Source organism: Acomys minous (assembly GCF_964271855.1).
Source record: "Acomys minous genome assembly, chromosome: 10".
NCBI classification, from domain to species: Eukaryota; Metazoa; Chordata; class Mammalia; order Rodentia; family Muridae; genus Acomys; species Acomys minous.
This window is the reverse complement of record NC_140491.1, coordinates 30,813,047-30,832,500: the sequence shown is the minus strand read 5'-3', so window position 1 is coordinate 30,832,500 and position 19,454 is coordinate 30,813,047. Positions and strand designations below refer to the sequence as shown.

General features: G+C 47.1%; 1 protein-coding gene across 8 annotated transcripts in view; it reads left to right on the top strand.

Annotated features, from left to right (window-relative positions):
• Positions 1-19,454, top strand: part of EVC2 (EvC ciliary complex subunit 2) — an 85,181-nt gene that overhangs the window by 47,633 nt on the left and 18,094 nt on the right. For all 8 annotated transcript variants that reach the window (XM_084799898.1, XM_084799900.1, XM_084799901.1 and 5 more), the window contains 3 exons: positions 861-1,315; positions 5,560-5,764; positions 6,589-6,705. In XM_084799898.1, coding sequence (XP_084656024.1) covers positions 861-1,315; positions 5,560-5,764; positions 6,589-6,705 — 777 coding nt within the window. The remainder of the gene's footprint in view (positions 1-860; positions 1,316-5,559; positions 5,765-6,588; positions 6,706-19,454) is intronic.

Here is a 19,454-nt window from a genome sequence, read left to right as displayed (position 1 = left end):
CAAGCCTTAGCGCCTGATGATTTTCACCCAGGATTTGCTTAGGATCCTCCTTAACAGGCTCCATGGACTTCCTCATGAGCGTGTCTCTCACAGGCACCATCATTGGCTTCCCTACTCACATGTCATGGTTTTCAGTGACCACATGACACACACATGGTAGGGCCAACAGCAAGTGTGCACTACTGCAGACTCTGCCATAGGCATCTTCCTAAGGGCTGACATGGACTGAGCAGCTCGTAAGGGTCCACACTGTAGTGTAGTTGCTGTTAGTATTTCCAATGGACAGATCAAGAAGTAGAGGCAGGGGGAGAGCCAGATTTCTGGATGCGAGAAAGTCAAGATGGAACCCCAGTGGGCTACCTCTTGGGCTTTACCTAGTCATTGTGTAGCTATTTTCAACACAAAATTCTTTTTTTTTCCAACACAAATCCTTAACCATTGTGTGTATATGTGTGCGTGTGCATGTGTGTGTGCATGTGAGCTTGTGTATTTGCTGAGGCCTGAGCCAAAGCTAAGTAAGCAACCTGTACTGAGCTACATCCCCAGCCCTCTTTTTGCTTTTACTCTTTACTTTGATACAGGATTCGCTATGTTGCCCAGGCTGGCCTTGAACTTACAATCCTCCTCTTCCTTACGTCTTCCAGGAGGCTAGGGTGATAGACCTATGCCACCAGATCCTGATGTTCAGTTGTGCCAGTTTTCTAAGTGTGAGATTGTTGGGGACAAGGCTGTACGTGCCTTCTGTGTCCCCTTGAGTTTCGAAAAGAAGTACTGTACATCTTCACCCCCCCCCCATTGCCTGTGCTCCTACACACATGAGTCCTGACCGTCCAGTGGCCCCTTTCTCACATTCCTGACAGCATAAGGAGCAGCAGAAGGAGCAGGTGTCCCTGGGCGAGGCCTCCAGCACTGCGGAGGATTCAATCCAGTACCTGCGTCAATGGAGGAGCGTGATGGCCGAGCACACCGCTGCCCTGGAGGAGCTGCAGGAACGTCTGGACCAGGCTGCCCTGGACGACCTCCGTGTCCTGACTGTGTCACTGTCTGAGAAAGCCACGGAGGACCTGAGGCGCCTGCAGAGCACGGCCATGACCCAGGAGCTGCTGAAACGCAGTGCTCCCTGGCTCTTCCTGCAGCAGATCTTGGAGGAGCACAGCCGGGAGTCGGCCGCCCGCACTGCGCAGCTGGAAGCAGAGGAGAGAGAACGGGGCCAGGAGCTGGTGCAGGGTGTGAGACAGCGGCTACAGCAGGATGCGCCGGAGGCCTGCACCGAGGAGCAGGCAGAGCTGAGGCATTGGGAGCACTTGGTGTTCACGTGAGTGATGATGAGCGGGCACCCACACTGGGAAGGGAGTGGTCCATGCAGGACGGAGAGGCAGGATGTCCGAACATGTGGTGCCATCTCCAGACACATAAGATCCGCACTGTTTATTAGTCACACATACTGGGCCTGCAAGTCCCACAGGGATTACACATGACCCGTAGGATCATCATAGGATGATGCACTGTAGGCCGGAAGGCAACCCAGCTTCTGTGGGGGAGATAGACTTATCTGAATCATCCGGTGGGTTGTCAGTGAATGAAGTGCTCCCGGTCCCTCTATAGGAAGTGTTGTATGAGCTGGGGGTGGTATTGAGGCTTGGAATTCTGGAACTTGGGAAGCAGAGGCGGGGGTGGGGGGCGGGATCATTTAGTTTGTGGCCAGCCTGGGTTACGTGATGCCACGTTTCAAAATAAAATAAGGGCTAGGGTGATGGCTAGGTTGGCTAAGGGCCGCATAAGCATGAGGACCTGAGTTGAGGACCTCAATAAAAGAACTCAATGCAGAGCCTATGACCCCAGAACTGTGGAGGCAGAGGCAGGTTGGCCCCTACTGTCTCACCAAACTGGCAAACTCTGGGTTCAGTAAGAGACTATCTCAGAAGACTAAGGTTGAGAACAACTGAGGAATACCCCTAACGTTGACCTCTGGTCTCCATGTTCATGTGCACACACATGTGTATGTACTTGTATACACATGTGCATGCACACACAAGACATGCACTCACAGTAAATAAAGAGCAGTAAGTAAATAAAAAAGAAATGCTACATTGCCAAACAGGGTGGCACACTCCTGGAACCTTGGCATTCAAAAGCAGGCAGAAATCATGAGCTGGAGGCTAGCCTGGCCTACAGAGTGAGACGCTACCTCACAGAACAAAACCAGAAGAGATGCTCTGTCTGGTTCAGGGGGACCCTGAAGAGTGTGTATGTGGCTTGCATGAGGTTGTTGAGACCCTCTCAGCCCACCCTGTGTCAGCCGGTATCCAGGTAACACATGATGTAGCCACAGCTCAGTCCTGATTCCGTTCTGCACTGGTTTTGCCTGCGACCTCACCTGCTCACTGGTGACCTGAGCTGTTTCCTGGCACTCTGCACACAGAAGCATGCAATGATTACTCCTATAGGACACAGCTGTCCTCGGTGACCAACACTCCTGCTGTGTCACAAGAAGCTGCTGGGGAAGCAGTGGGACAGTCGGTGGCATAATCCAGGGACACTTGCCGCTTATTTGTGCCAGCTCAGATTTAGCTGGGCCCTGAAAGGGGCCTTTAGTGTGTAATATAGGTTCACAAAGCATGGAGTGCTTGCTGGGGAAAACTGGAGGAGCTGCAAGCATGGCCAGTGTGGAATAAACATGGCTGTGTAGACAGACAGAGAGACCTGCTTTTAAATTGGATACTACCCACTGTGCCAATGTGTGAAAGATGCTAAGCCGCTAAACCACTCCTGGCCTCCACTTTCTTGCCTGTAAAATGAGGTGATGGTACTGAATCTTTTAGGGTGCTTTCCGCAGTGCATGTTGCCATCTGAAGTGTGTGATGCATGAGCTTAGGCTGAACTTGGGGACCTGTGTGTAGACGCTGAATGGCACAGTGTCTATTTGTAACTGTCCTCCAGAGGAAGTTACTCAAGTTGTTCTGGCTCTGATGGTTTACTACCTCTTTCTGAAAAGTGTTCTTCCCAGGAACCAACCTTGCTGTCAGGAGACCAAGCCAGGTGTGTTCAGAGAGCGGTGTTGGCTTTATACATATATGTGTGTGTCTGGTATGTGTGGTGTGCATATATAGTGGTATGTGTATGTATACCTATGTGGTGTGTATATGCATGTGTGCACATGTGCATGTATGTGTGCTGTGGCATATGTGTTTGTGTGACGTATGTATGTATGTGTATATATATACATATATGTATATATACATATATACACACATGTGCATGAGTGTGTGGGTGTACCCATGTGACATCTGAAGAGGCAGGGTGTCATCCATCACTCTGCACCTTATTACCTTAAGAAAAGGTATCTCGCTGAATTGGAAGTTACACCGTTTCTGTTAGGCTGGCTGGGATTTGCCTCTCAGGATTTGCCTGTGAATGCCCCGTCAAGGCTGCGGTTCCAGGCGTACACAGCCATGCCTGGCTTTTTATGTGGGTGCTGAGGATTTGAACTCAGGTCCTCAATACTGCACAGCAAATGCTCTTACTCACTGAGCCACATCCCTAGTCGCCAGTGATATTATTATCTCGTTGCATTAAACAGTCTCCAGGTTGGCCCCTTCCCCTTTGTGAGCGTGGCTTCCTTTGTTTGCCAGTCTCTGGTTAGTTGTTGCTTTCTTGCCCAGGAATACAAGATGCTGTCTCCTCTGTACAGTAAGAGGCAGATCCCAAAATGGCACTTCTTATAACCACCATTGGTCTTTAGTCAACTCAGGTGGTGCTTGGCCCCGACCTTCCCACAGTTCCGTTCGTGCAGGATTCTTTGATGTGTTTGAATTCCGCGTGACATTCCCATTGCCCAGTGGTTATTTCCTTTTGCTTCATTTGAACCTGTATTGCAGGGAGTGTTTCCAAAACCAGCGCAGACTTAGCCATTTATGGGGTAATGAGACGTCTTGCTTGGCCATCAGCAAACTCTTATGACTTCTCCAGGGGTTAAGGAGGGTCAACCCACAGGCTCACACTCCCAGCTGCTTCCATGCTTTGCTGATTTGAGACCCTGAGGGTTGTGACCTGAATTTCTGAGGCATTAAATAAAAGTGGCTCTGAACAAAATGGTTCTGAAACACACTTTTGTAAGCCAGACGGGCTGCCGCAACCTCAGTGAGCAAAGGTGAAAACTGATGCAGAGAAATAGTAGTGTCTTTGAGCCCTGCGTACAGACCCCCAAACCAGGTTTCTGGTCTAATGCTGACCCCCTTGTGGGGGGGGGCAGGGCAGGATCCTGACTCACACATACCTGCTTTCTGCTGACCACGGGCCCAGTCTTTTACAAGTCTAGCGAGAGTGAGGAGAGTCATGGCAGTCCTCATTACCAGAGGGCAACAAGCAGAGGCTGTCCCTGGCAAGAGGGACCAGGAAGAGGCATTCAGAATCTGTGGGGGGGGGGTGTTACCTGATGTCAGCTGAGAACCCCTGGCATCCTTGAGAGGCAGACTATTTTCATCGGAGAACTTTCCAGAACTTTTCAGTCCCACATTCTACACTCAGATCTGAACATATGGAGCCCCACCCTTGGCTTCCTATGGCAGGCATCCTGCAAATACTTCCCAGTTTCAAAGCATCTACAGAGGGACGTTTCATGCAGATTATGTCGATAGGATGTTGCCAGGGAAATCAGACAAACCTTGCTTGTCTGCACAGAAAGATGTGCGAAGAAGATGAATAGAGGCATACTGGCCAATGTGGGAGCAAGGAGGGACCTCTCCCAGCATCACCCATTCCCTGAGGTTCAAGGCTAGGGTAAGGATTCTCAGTGAAGTAGCCAGTATCTGATCCTATGGCTGCCACAGATCAGCAGCACAGTCTTGGCTTAAAGCCACAGGCAGGTCATATACCCTCCAGAGGCTCAGGGGATGATGCTCTGCCCCCTCAGTTTTCCTTAGTTCTGGTCATTGCTGCCAGTTCTTGGCTTTTGTTGACCCAGACATAACACTACACTGCCTTAAGGTCCCCTGACCAGAACTTACCCTGTGCCTGTGTCTCCCATCCTGATAAGGACACCACTCATATTCTGAGCTGACCCTTCTCCAGCACCATTTAATCTTAATTTCTCTTATTTGTACTGACTCCATTTAAAAATATGCCTCATCCATAGTGAGGTATGGGATTGACCTTTAACAGACAAGGGGGGGGGGGAGGGGGACCCAGTTCAGTCCCTAGCACCCAGCTACACAGTGTGGTGCCCAGCATGCACTGGGTTGTTAAATGAGTCACTGGTCTTCATTCTTGATGCAGGGCTCAGGGCTAGACCTGTGCTCACGGGAAGTGAGCATCCCTCCTCTGTACCATGACAGGCTGCTTACTTGGCTGGGTGGACAGTGCCTCATTTGCCTGATATAGTGTTGTATACTGCACCATATACATTAGGCACTCAAGAAATGCTCACAAGGCCACGGATAAGCATCCGAAGCTCCCTGCGCCAGTCAGGGATTTAGCTCAGAGATGTTGTACCTGTAGCTTCTCTCCCCAGCCCTTGCCAAGTTGTCTCTGACCCAGTCCACGGTCACTGTCCCTTCCCAGGAAGCTCTGCTGTGCAGCCATCTCACTGTCTGAAGAAGACCTGCTCAGGGTGAGGCAGGAGGCCCAGGGCTGCTTCACCCAGCTGGACCGGAGCTTGGCCCTCCCCAGAATCCGAGCGCGAGTGCTGCAGCAGCAATTGCTGATGGCCTGGCGGGAAGGAGAGTTCCGAAAACTGGACCAGGCTCTGGCTGCACCTGAGCTGCAGGTAGGGGCCGTGTCTGGCCTGCCCACTGCAGAGATGACTGTGGACTCACAGGATCTTGTGCCTCCATCAGCTCTGAGCTAATCATCTCCCGCCCTGATCTATGGTGGCCTCTGAACATTCCTGGAACTTCTCAGCTTGCTCTGCTTTTAAGGATTACAGTAGACCATGATGGTGCCAAGCCCAGGGACCACCAGCATCCATGATTATCAGCCTCCTCCAGATCATAGCAACATTCTTCTGCTTCTCCTGAGCATTGCACAGGGTGTCAGGGAGTCACCTAGTTACTCCTGCCTTCAGCTCACACCACTTTCTGATTCAAGGGTCCAAGGGCCCTTTTTGTATATGATGCAGAGACAAGTGCTAGGGTAATCTTGGCTGGGCCATGAATAGGGGGCTCTCTTACATTGGTCCTAAAGGCTGAGGATTGACAGCCACCTTAAGTGGCCGCTTATGTGTATGCATCCTCTGGAGCCCTATGGACCAGCACAGGATAGACCCAAGGCTACTGTGCTGCTTGGCCTGTCCACATTCTGTCCTGACCTCTTTGTTCTGCATAGGCCATTCCTTAGACCCCTCAGGACCTTCGCACCTCCCATCCTAGGCTCAGCCTCTGCTTCTAGGGAACCCAATGGAAGATGAAGCCCTTGAACTTGCTGCTTCCTCTGCCTGCAGCATGATTTGTAGTCTGGTCAAGTGCAAGCTCAATGTGGGCTCTACACACACACACACACACACACACACACACACACACACACACACACACACACACACACCTTTGGCTTGGGAAGAAGCCAATGTGTCATCTGACCTGTCTCTTCCCACAGTCCAAGGCGAGAAAGCTGCGTTCCAAGGGCAGAGGCAAGGCAGACCTTCTGAAGAAGAGCTTGGAGGATAAGATCCGCCTCTTTGAGGAACGAGCCCCCGAAGACCTGGCAGACAAGGTAGGGCTGAGCTCTGGCTGTCTGCAGCATGCAGAGCTCAGACAACAGAGACCACACATTGCCAACCAAGCAGCAGGCCACGGAGTGCCCAGTTTTCCAGATGGGGCCAATTCTTTGAAAGCGCTCTGATTTCCTCCTCAAGAAACCCTCTTCCTCCTCCTATCCGCCTGGAGATCTCCCATCATCCCTCAGCTTCTTCCTTGACCATAGTAGCTGCCATATGTGAGCATTTGTGTGTGTTACTACTGTACATCTCTTGGAATGTGTACACATGTGTGGAGGAGCTGTCCACTTTGTACTTTGAGGTAGGGTGTCTCACTAGGACTTGCGGCTTCACCCTGTTAGGTTAGGCTGTCTGTACAGTAAACTCCAGGGATACCCTTCCTCCTCCACAGTGCTGAGACTCTAAATGTGAACTGCCACACATGGTGGTTCTCATGGGTTCTTGAAGCTGAACTCAGGACCTATGCTTTCCAGGCAAGCACTTGACAAATGAGTCATCCTTCCTGTCCCCACCCCATGTATCTGCACAGCCTCTCCTCACTTGTCACTTCTTATTTGTCCTGGGTACTGACTGCATCACAGTCCACCCAGTCCCCTACGTGCTCTAGCTCTGTCCTCTGCTCTCCTCAGGTGTCTCCATTTTCACATATATGAAGGCTTCTCCTCACAAGAGGTCTCTCTTCTAAGAAGCCTCCGTAAGCACCCTACTGTTTCCCACTCACCCCTCCTCCACCCCTTTTTTATCTTAACACCTAGCACACTGTCCATCTCCTTCTCAAATATTCTGAGCAGGCAGCCTGGTCAGGCATTATGCGCATGAGCATTGATAGAGGATGTCCTGGCCCCGCACCCACAGACACATGCTAGAGCGATGGATGGACCGTGCATACTTAGCTAAGGCCACAGACTGTGGTTGGTGCCACTGAGGGAGCAGAAGAAATGTGCTGTTGTGGTCCCAGCAAGGGGAGTCTGTTCACAGTGGGATGTTCTGCAGAGAGGACGCAAGTTTCCTGGGAGGTACCATGCTAGAGAGAACACTGTGGCTGCTAGGGTGCTCGTGTGTCCCTGTGCTCCACAGAGGGAGCGTGTTCAGGGAGAGTGTGGCCATATGTCAGAGCTGCTGGTTTTTCATGCTCTGTGCCTAGGTTTGATGGTTTTTAAAAATAAAAAGGCATTATTTTTTGCTTCCTTGAAACAAGATCTCACTTTGTTGCCTAGGCTGGCCTTGAACTACTGATCCTGCCGTCTCAGTTTCCTGAAGCCTAGGATGACAGGTGTTTGCCGCCGTGCCTGGTGCAGCTTTTTTTGGTTTTAGCACAGGTGTGTTAGGACACGTGTGTGTTGTCTGGACTTGCTCTCTTGTCTCTGCCCAACTGTGATGCCGCCAAGACTCCCTGGGGGGGAACAGAGCCAAAGTCAGGCTTCCAAAAAGCAGGCGGAGGGGAGACAGGAAGAAGTGTGAATGTTCACATGGCTGCTGCCCAATGAAGAAAGGATCTGTGCTACTGTGTAAGCCAAGCCTCAGAGAGAAAGATGTTGAGAGGTACTGTCACTGTGACCTTTTCTTTATCCTTTACTTGTGTGTCTGAGGATGCAGATGTCTGTGCATGTGTGACAGACCCAGAGGACAACCTCAGGGGTCATTTCTCAGCCACTATCCACCCTTTATTGTTGTGAGCAAGGGTCTCTTTTGCTATTGGCCTGCAGCTTGCCAAGTAGACTAAGCTGGCTGGCCAGTGAGCCTAGGGGACACATGCGCGTATTCATCTCCCCAGCATATACCACCATGCCTGGGTTTTTCAATGGGTTTTTAATGTGGATTCTGGGCCTTGAACTTTGGTCCTCACGCTTGCAAGGCAACCACTTTACCAACTCTGCTCTACCTGTGACCTTAACCAACTCAGACGTGAGGGCCAAGGTGATACACACACGAAGGCAGATTTACTCAGCCAGGTGACCAGCAGGTCTGAGATCGTTTTCTCTCTCCTGCCACTGTCTGGAGCCCCTGTGTTGGGAAAGCGGGAAGTGTGCACAGCTCTGGTTGTTGTGTGGCATTTCCTGTCTTACATTGATGAGAAATGGATGTCTGTCTACATCATCTTTCTTGCTTTCTTGTGCGTGTGCTCTTATTTCTGTTTGTTATATATTAGTGCATGCATGTGTTTGTGTGTGTGTGTGTGTGTGTGTGTGTGTGTGTGTGTGTCTGCAGATCAGCCTGCTCCTGTGTGCACATGTCTATCTGTGAGGTAGAGGATGGTGTACATATCTTTTTTCATTTGCTCTCTACTTTTTTTTTCTTTTTTAAAATATAAGCTCTCTTTTGAACCTCGAGTTTACCAGCTGTCTATGTCAGTCTCAGAAATCCTCCTGTCTCCACCTCCCCAACACTGGAGTTATACACACACTGTCCTGCCTAGCTTTTATGTGGGTGCTGGGGCTATGGATTCAGGTCTCCTGCTTGCATGGCAAACCCGTTAGCAGCTGAGCCATCTCTCAGCCCTATGTATTCCCACTATCCACCTATTACCTACTTATCTCTCAGTCTGTCAAGCATCTTTTGCTGCGTTCCGGCCCCCCCCCCCCCCCCCCCCGCCGGCTGCCCCGCTCCCTCCCCCTCCCCCCAACACACTGAAACTTGAAGGGTTCCCACGTCAAAACATTATCTTTTACCCCAGGATAATGTCTCACCCTACATGGGCGTGTTAAACCCGTTTAACCTCCTCAGTGAATGGGTGCACAGGTTCTCAATGTGGCAAGCATCCTGGAGTCTCTGCGTGAATTGGTCACCTGTCATAATGAGGGTCGGAGAGCAGCCGCCACTGTGCATATCGCCAATGAGAAAATGGCAAGGACTGAGTGATCTTACAGCTTCCGTCCCAGAGCTGTGAGTGACGGAGCCGAGCGTGAAGCTTTTGCTCTTTGCATCTTTTCTCACTAGTAGGGTCCATCTGATGGACACCTCAGCTCACCCTCCGCCATGCTTCTCCCGCTGGTTTTGGTCAGCAGGTGTGAGACTACTCATAAACATTCCTCAGGGGCACGCGAAGGTAAATGGAAGTGACAGGACCGTGGTTCCGTTCACCCGTGTTTCCTCAGGTTGTTTTAATGACGCACACCTCCGCCATCTTCACGAACCCACTCATTCCCTTCATTATTCACTCGATGTTTCCAGGTTTTGTGATGTGCCATACGCGCACGCGCACATTCCTCAGGAACGTCACACCTAGGGCGGAACTTCATTCCCACTTACTAGTAGCATGCCCCTTGTGCTTCTGCAGCCGCCTGGTCATTATGCAGAGGTGGCTGGTATTTGCCTGGGCACCTCTTCAAGGTCCTCTTGACGTCACAGCTCATTACCATGTAAGCAAGAGAGTACTGTGCTCACCTTCAAGAGAGGGAGTGGGTGGCATGGTTTCTCACAAGTGTCTGTCTTAGGGAGGGGAGGGGTGCTCACACAGCCAGGAAGCCCAGGAAGACTCCATTCTGTTCTCCTAAAGTCTGTTCTTATGCCAGCCCTTGAGGCAGCTGGTGTGCCCGCATTTCCCTGAAGTACTGAGGGAGAAGAGTCATAGCTTCCTACAGCCCCAAACAAACCAAGACTCCATTACTTACGGTCATGGGGCTGGGGGTGCAATACAGGTCTTTGCTCATGTGTGGCAAGTGCTGTACCACTGACCTACCCCCAGCCCCCACACTCTCTCTGTCTCTGTCTCTCTGTCTCTATCTCTGTCTGTCTCTGTCTCTCTGTCTCTGTCTCTGTCTCTGTGTCTCTGTCTCTCTGTCTCTCTCTGTCTGTCTGTCTGTCTGTCTGTCTGTCTCTCTCTCTCTCTCTCTCTCTCTCTCTGTCTCTCTCTGTCTCTCTCTGTCTCTCTCTGTCTCTCTCTCTCTCTCTCTCTGTCTCTGTCTCTGTCTCTCTCTGTCTCTCTCTGTCTCTCTCTCTCTCTCTCTCTCTCTCTCTTTCTCTCTCTCTGTTGCATGTGTTGAGAAGACAAAAATCAAACACAGCTATTCTTCTTCAGTCACTGTCCACCTGGTTTGTTGGGACAAGGTCTTACTTGGAACTTTTCAAGTAAGCCTGGCTGGCCGACCAGAGCCGCAGTGTCTCCCCAGCATTGGGATTACACGCATGTGGCAGCACAGCCAGCTTTTTCATATGGGCTCTGGGGAGCGAACTCAGGTCCGTATGCTCATCATACTCAGCATGTTTTATTTTTAAATATATCCCTTCTATTCTGCGTCTCTTCAGGACTTTTAAGAAGAAGGGATATTAGATTTAGTCAAATGCTTCTGATGAGATAGCCATGTGTTTTCTATCCTTGGGACCACTTATATATACGTTAAAACAACTATTGATTTCCATCTGTTGAACCTTCGGTTGGTCTCTGGCATAAAGACAACATATTTGTGGTGAATAATTTTTTAAAAATGCGTTCTTGATTTCAGTTAGCAAGTGTTTTGTTGAGAAGTTTTGTGCCTAAGTTCATTGGAGAGATGGTTTTAGAATTATCCTGTTGTTGCTGCTGCATCTTTGTCTGGTCATCAGGTAACAGTAACTTCATAAATGTTTCCTCTCTTTCTATTTTCAGAAGCATTGGTAATAGTTCTTTGAACGCCTGGTGAAACTCACCAGTGAATCCATCAGGGCCTGGACTATTTTTAGTTGGAAGATTTTTAATTACTGCTTCAACTTCATAGCTGATTATAGATCAGTTTAAATTGTTTATCTCATCTTTGAATAATTTTAGTACATCATATATACTAGAAATGCATCCACTTCTTTAAAAATTTTCCAATTTAGTGGAATGTACGTTTTTCTAAGTTTCACTGGTATCTGTTGTAGTGGCTCCCTTTTCATCTCTAATTTCATTTATCTGCGTTTTCTCTTCCTTTTGGTTCATTTGGCTAAGGATTGTCTATCTTGTTTATCTTTTTCAAGAATCGGGTCTTTTTTTTTTCCACTTTATTTTCTGCTGCCAAATTAATGTTTTCTTTTGCGCTAGTGATCTGGAGTTTGACTTGTTTCTTTTCCAGAACATTGCTAAGTCATTTATTTGAGATCTTTCTAATGTCTTTCTGGAGGCACTTGGAGCTATACATTTCTTTCTTAAGACATCTTTCATTGTGTCCTATGGGTTTTGATATATTTTTTAATTTTTTATTTGATTCTAGAAATGCTTTTATTTTCTTCTTGATTTCATCAACGACCAATTCGTCATTTAGTGGTGTGTTTTTTAAATCCCTGTGAGTTTATGTATGTTCTAAAATTTTCTGTGTTGTTGATTTGTTCTATTCTATTCATATCCTATTATGATCAGATAGAACACAAGGGATTTTTTCAATTTTCATAATTTTTTTTTACATGTAGACACTGCATAACTTGTTATAGCAGATTTTCTCATCTTCAGTTTTTAAACTTTTTTTATTTTATTAATTTATTCATATTACATCTCAATGGTTATCCCATCCCTTGTATCCTCCCATTCCTCCCTCCCTCCCACTTCCCCCCTACTCCCCTCCCCTATGACTGTGACTGAGGGGGACCTCCTCCCCCTGTATATGCTCATAGGGTATCAGGTCTCTTCTTGGTGACCTGTTATTTCTTGAGACTTGACTTGTGTGCTAATACATCATCTATTTTGGAGGAAGTTACATGGAGTGCTGAGAAAAATGTGTGTTCTGCAGTGTATGTATGGAATATTGTGGAGATGTCTGTTAAGTCCGTTTGGTCTTTGCTGTCATTTAATTCATATATCTTTTCTATTTTGGTGGGATAACTTGTCAGTTGGTGCTAGTGAGGTAGTGAGGCCACCCACTGCTGTTGTGCTGGGGTTAATCTATGGCATTGCATCCAGTCGCACTTGTTTTATGGGATTGAATGGACCTGTGTTCGTGTGTTTAAAATCTTAATGTCTTCAGATAGCCATTCTCTTTATCAGTTGCCACTTTCATATTTTCTCATTAGTTTTGATTTGAAGTACATCCTTTCAGGTACTAGAACAATGAAACCTGCTTGTTTCCCAGGCGCACTTGCTTGTCGCACCTTTCTCCATCCTTTCACCCTAAGGTAGGGCCTGTCTATTATAATTATAACGTGTCTCGTAGAGGCAACAAATCGATGGCTCCTACCTTTTGATCCAATTTGCTAGTCTGTGCCTTTTTATTAGGGAATCGAGACCATTAACATTCAGAGTTATTGAAAAAAGGGGTGTGCATTGGTTCATGCCATTTTGCTGCCTTTGTGGTGTTTGGTTTTGTTCCCTTGCATGGCTTTTATTCTAGAGTGGTTTATTCTTCCCTTTAGTCTCGTAGATGGAATTGTTTCTCTCTTCAGCCCCAAGGGAATTTCTTCAAGCGTCTTCTGCAGGGCAGGCTTAATGATCATAAGTTCCTCTGACCTATTCTTATAGTGTAAATTTCTTATTTTTCATTCAGCCATGACATAACTTTTTCTGGGTAGAGTTCTCTCAGTTGGCGGTGCTGCCTTTCAGAACTTGAAATAATCTTTCCAGGCCTCGTGGGTTTCAAAGTTTCGCTTGAGCCATTCCTTCTTGTCCTGTTGGGCCTACTGTGTGTTGCTGTGTATGTCCTGTTGGGCCTACTGTGGTGTGTTGCTATATATGTGCTTCTGTCTTGCAGCTTCCAATATGAGCTCTGTTCTGCATATTTAGTGGTTTTTTTTTTAATTATATGATGAGGGGGGGTCCTTTTCTGGTTTTGTGTGTTTGGAGTCCTAATTGCCTACTGTATTTGGCAATTTTTTAATTTTCACTTGATTCTAGAAATGCTTTTATTTTCTTCTTGAGTTCTTCAAGGACCGGTTTGTCATTCAGTGGTGTGGTTTAAATCCCTGTAGGTTTGTTAACCTCTTTTCCTAACTCTGGGAAAATTTCTGTTTACTATTCTCTTGAAAATGTTTTCTATGCCTTTAGAACGATACTTTTCTCCTATGTCTATTATATGTTGGTTTAGTTTTTTTCAGGGAGTCTGTGTATCTTGAAATCCCCATTGTTAGTCTTGCTTTGTTTCTGTGCTTGTTGGATGGCTCCAGCTCTTCCTTCTTGTCTTCAGGCTCAATATTCTACCCCATTCGTGACTCATTGTGCTGCTGACATTTTCCAGGGAGCTTTTTATTTGACTTATTGACTTTTTTTCCCCTAGCATTTGGGGTTGTTTTTCCTTCAGATTTCTGTCTCTGCTGAATTCATCTTTCACATCGCATCACTATCTCCTTTATTTTGTTCAGCTATTTGATTTTGCACTTCATTAGGGGTTCATTTTTCCTTTTTGATTTCTTTGAATGTACTTATTATCATTGTTTCGAACTCTGTATCTTGAATTTCCTTTAACTCACTCTTCCTAGAGGCCATCACTGTAGGGTTAATAATTTCTGGAAGAGCCGGGTGATGGTGGCGTATGCCTTTAAATCCCAACACTCAGGAGCCAGAGGCAGGTGGATCGCTCTGAGTTTGAGGCCAGCCTGGTCTACAAAGCAAGTCCAGGACAGCTAAGGCTACACAGAGAAACCCTGTCTCGAAAAAACATAATAATAATAATAATAATAATAATAATAATAATAATAATAATAAAATAATAATAATAGTTTTGTGGGCTACTGTTGGAATTTACACAACTGCTGTTGCTTTTTAAAAATCAGTTATTCTTTTTCTAGTGGAGTATTTACAGTGTTCAAGTGTGAGACCTGGTGGAGTTGAGTGTGTAGCTCACAAAATAATTCCTCAGTCCATGAGCTCTGTAAGCTGTACATCACTCCCTGGGCAGGATGCTAACTGCTGGATATTAGCAATATGCAAATGTAACAGCCTGCTATCAGCAGCGACAGTATGGTACCCACTGCAATTTTAGTTAATTAGATTAGAAGTGGGAGGGAAATAGTAGGCTAGGGATAAGGATTAATTATTTGAACTACTTTGTAAAGAAGAAGAATGAGGTGGGTAAAGAAGCTGGGGATGGAAGGTGGAAAGTTGGGATCCTGCCCTAACAGCACTTTAGAGATTGTTAAAGCTACAGATGGTTATAATTGAGAAGCCAAAAGAGGAGGGGATAGAGCTGAGAGAAAGAAGATAAGACATGGAAGTAAGAGCAGTGTAGCAGAGGTGTGCCTGGAGAGCAGAGAGAAGGATGCTTTACAGTAGGCTGGCTGAAGATGAGCAGTAGTCCTCTGACCTAACTGAGCAGTACACGAACAAAAGCAATGGTGTGTTAAAACGTTCTGGGGGGAATTTTGGTGATACTAGGAGGCAAAGCCCAGAAGGTAATGGCTAAAAGGAGTGTTTGTGGAATGAATTGCTGGCCCAGCTGGGCTGAGTTGGCAGGTGAAGTTCTCAGATTCCTCTGATTTTGCTTGTTTCCGCCCAGTGCTGTGAGGAGCAGGGCACAGGGCAGTGGGAGCCTTCGTTCTCTGTGTAGGTCCCCTCATGGTAGTTCTTTGGGGCCTCTGCACCTCACTGTGCCCCTCTTCTGATCCTGGAGGTCCGTGGACTTGAGGAAGGCCCTGCTGGTGCCACGCCCTCACATCTCCATTTGATTGTTCCTAGACCTGGTAAGGACTGGTGTCATCTGGAATCCCATGAAGAGCTGGGACTGTGGGACCATGGGACCATGAAGGGCATCTTGGGACACAGAAGGGGCTTCCTCGAGCTTCTAGTACTGTCAGGGAAACGGAGCAAGGAAGTTGTTTGAACTTCCTACTTGAAATAAGAACGTTTAGCAGGGCCTTGTTCTCAAACGAGTTGCTATTATTTGAGATGCATGAATATGTAAGAAAGCCAGCCATTAATACCACATAGATATGCAAATCTGTCCTTACCCAGGATTCTCCCCCTCAAGGATTCAAACCTGATATAGAGATGTAATCTCACCAGGTGCTGGAATTAACACAGTAAGCTTTCCAAAGAAAGAAAGGGAGATTGTGGAAAGCCTTTTCAAACATTTCCTGTCCACGGGTGTTATTAAGGCATATACAAAAGGGTTTGCGCTTTCATCACATTGAAGGTATTAACTTGCAATAACTTGAAGCTGTCCCTCAGGGCACGCTGTCTCCCTGCTGACAGGGCACTGTGCCTTGGGAAGGCAGAGGCTCAAGGAGCTTGTAAGGTCTACAAAGGCACCAACAACTCAATGACATCCCAGGCTTTATTCTTGAAGAGATCTGCTGCTGGCATAAGGAAGCAGAGACCGCTGTCCACTTACAGGCTAGAGGGTATGGGGAGGAGACTGACACCTTTCCTCTTTGGCTCATGGTCGGTCATTGTTAGGAAGGCTAAGGAAATAAGGTGAGTAGGTTAAACATCTCTCCTGGTCAGCCGTCAGTGGAGGCTACCTGAATTGGGATAGCAAAAATCTAGAAAACCAATTTACTTTAGTTTCAGGAATTGTCATTACTCTAAACCAAAGAGAGAAGTTTTACAAATGGCATGACCATGGCTAACCTTCCTGACTGTTTTTAAGATAATTGGAAAAGGAAGTGGAGATATTTTCTATGCAATTGCCTTCTGCTGGTCAGGGCAGTTTCCCCATGAGGTGGCTCTTACTCAGACCTGAGGCCCAGGAGCATTGTCTCTTTGTCTTTGCCTTTTCAGTTCTGGAAGCATCCATCCATCTTAATTTAGGACAAAGCCTTACCATGTCCCTTTTCTCAAAGAATGTCTTTATTCTTCCTTTCTTTTACCACCTCCTTGTCCCACTTACCAGCCTCTTTTACTTTATTGTTGTTGTTAATCCCCTCTCTTTTTCTTTCTGTAATTGTTAGTTTTTTTCATATAATACAATTGGGTCATATTCTCTCCCTTCCCTCAACTCTTTTCAGATCCTCTCCACCTCCTACCTCATTTCATAGCTGCCCACCACTCAAAAAAGAAAGAAAGAAGAAAGAAAATCAAACCAACCAACCAAAAGCCCAATAAGACAAATAAACAAACAACCCCCAAAACAAACAAAAAACCCACAGAACCCCCTTTGCATTGGCAATATCATGAGACATAGCAACATTAATAAATTTACCATCTTACTTGGAATCTCACTGTTGAATCCAGTGACATTTGTCTAGACCCAGAACGCATGACCTTTACAACCTGCATGGATTGTTCCGATGAGCCCTGTCTGCAGGTTGTATTTTGGAACAGAGATTAGCAGAGATGGCACGTCTTTCTCCCCTCAGAGTGTTAGAGAGGAATCTCTCCGTAATTTTTTTTTACCATGACCATGGGGGCATCTGACAGCACGTGCAACCTGATCACATTTGAAGGTTTTTGAATCTTTTGTATGTAGTTTCTTAAGTCAGTTTTTAGAGTTTATTTGGGAGACAGAGAAGGTGGGTATAGTGCAGAAAAGAGAAAGGATTTGCCTGACGGTCCATTACTAGGGGAACAAAGGAATTAAGGTGAGCAGTAGTTAAAGATGTCAAGTGATGGAAAAGCATCTCTCATGGTTGGCGATTACTGACAGGGAACCATCTGGAAGAGCGAGTAACTTTAGTTTCATAAATTCTCTTGTTCAACGAGGATGGGGGAGCTTAACAAGATGGTGTGACTCTGGCTAACATTCCTGACTTTAGTTTCTAGCAGATTAGTAAAAAATGGATATGGCTGTCATTCTTGTAACTACTTCCTGCTGGTCAAGGGCTGTATCTTCACCTGGGAAAGGAGGTCAGAACAATCTTTAGTGTTGGAAACTTAAGGGAAAACACACAGTCAGTGTGTCTTTTGGCCATTTCCTGGATACAGGACTTCACTCTTTGATACAAAGCATGTTTCACAATTAAAAAAAAAAAAAAGACAGGGTAGAAATATGTGTCCTTTAAATTAGGGTCCAAGAAGGAAGGTAGTTTCAGTAGTGGAGGTCAGAAAACAGTCACATGATAGAAGGTGGGGAGGCATATCAGAGACTGAGTGAGAAGCCCAGAGTTTCTGGAAAAACTTCCAGGCTCTGATAGAACAGCCCATCTTCTTTGGCTGGCTCTTAGCTTCTACCTATTTAGTTTCAGTTACCTTGGAAACCCATCCGGGATGGGTACCTGGTTCTCCAGACTGGACAAAGATTGGGTCTAGTGTCCAGTCCTGAGAATCTGGCCTGCCTTTCCCTGACAAGCCCATGTTTCTTGGAAGTGTTATGCTCGCCCTGATGCTCTGTGCTGTTCTGGCCCCTGCTGCTGGCGGGGGTGGGGGTGGGGGGTGGCAAAGCATGCATCTATGCACAAGTGTCATCCTTGCAGACTTTCTCCTGTGTGTGTTCTCTGTGGCCAGAAGCCTCTGAAAGTCCCTCCAGGGTGCAGCACTCTCCTTCTCTTGTTTGTGTCCTGACTCACCCCGACCCCTCCATGTTTCAAAGCCGTGGTGCTTTTGGAAAGGCAGGCATGAGCCTCTCAAAGAGGACTGCATTCTCCTGGAGACATGGGGGCTGAGCATGAGAGGGATGTGAGTCTCAGCTTCAGCTTACTGTCTTGTCCTACCGACTCTACAGAAGCATCAGGTACAAACATAAATATTAAAAGAGGTTGCATGGCAGGACAAGGCCCATGGGCTTTGTTTTTGTTTTTATTTATTGTGTTAAATCATACCACAGAATATTTACCAGTAGAACCACTTTTAAGGGCTCAGGTATTAAAGTGGTAAGGCCACTGGTATTAAAGTGTGTTCATACTGTCCTGAGCCATCACCACCATCAGCTCTAGAAATTTCCATTTTGCAAAACTGAAGCACCACACCAGTTCCAAAGAAGCTCCCTGTTTGCTTCCACCTTAGCCCCTGGAAACCAAAGTTCTGCACTGCGTGTGACCACACAGTATCTGTCCCTTTGTGACTGATAATTCTCACTAAGCCTAACTCTCTCAAGGCTCACTCCAATGAGTTACCTTCCTGTCCCTTGTCAAATCCTGTCATGCCCTGTGGATGTATTTCATTTATCCATTCATCCGTTTCTGGCAGTGGTCATGCTCCTGCCTTTTAGTTATCGTGGATGAAATTCTAGAAACTTTAAAGATAAAATGAAAAGCTTGGAAGAGATGTGGACTGTCCACCTTTCTTTTTGATTAGCCCCTTAGTCTTCTGAGTTGGCGATGAGAGCACAGTGACCAGCTTTCCAAGGCTCAGGGAGTAAGCTTACAGTGTCTGTGTAGGAAGCATATGGGGTGTGTTGGTAGTACATGGGAGGCTGAGGCAGGAGGGTTACCGGTTTGAGGAGGGGAATATAAGGGAAAAAAGAAAGAAAGAAAAAAGGCATGGCCCTCAGAGAGACAGCTCAGCAGGTAAAAGCATTTGCTGCCAAGCCTAAGAACTAGACAGAGTACCATCCCTGGAACCCACCTGGTAGAGGGAGAGCACCGACACTTACGAGATGCCCTCTGACCTTGACATGTACTATGTGGTGTACACACACGCACACACGCACACACATGTAAAAATAATACAAAGAAGAAAATGCAAGGGATAAGGGCAGTAGAGACCAGACACACAGGTGCTGAGGTAACAGCTGAGCCAGAGGGGCCCTCCTGCATGGAAACACAGTGGCTGGTAAGGGGGGGGGGGAAGGGGAGTATGGAAACACAGAGAAGAGACAGCATGAAGAACGAGGGGGCTGGGTGGGAGCGGCCAGAGACCCAAAGGGGCAAGCATCAGGGAGAAGATGGAGTCCACCTCAGAGCAAAGTCACTAACCCCAATGGAGGCGCCTTGAGGGTTCGGTGTAGCTGAGACCTGGGACAGGTGCAGACTATCTTCCATCCCCCCAAGG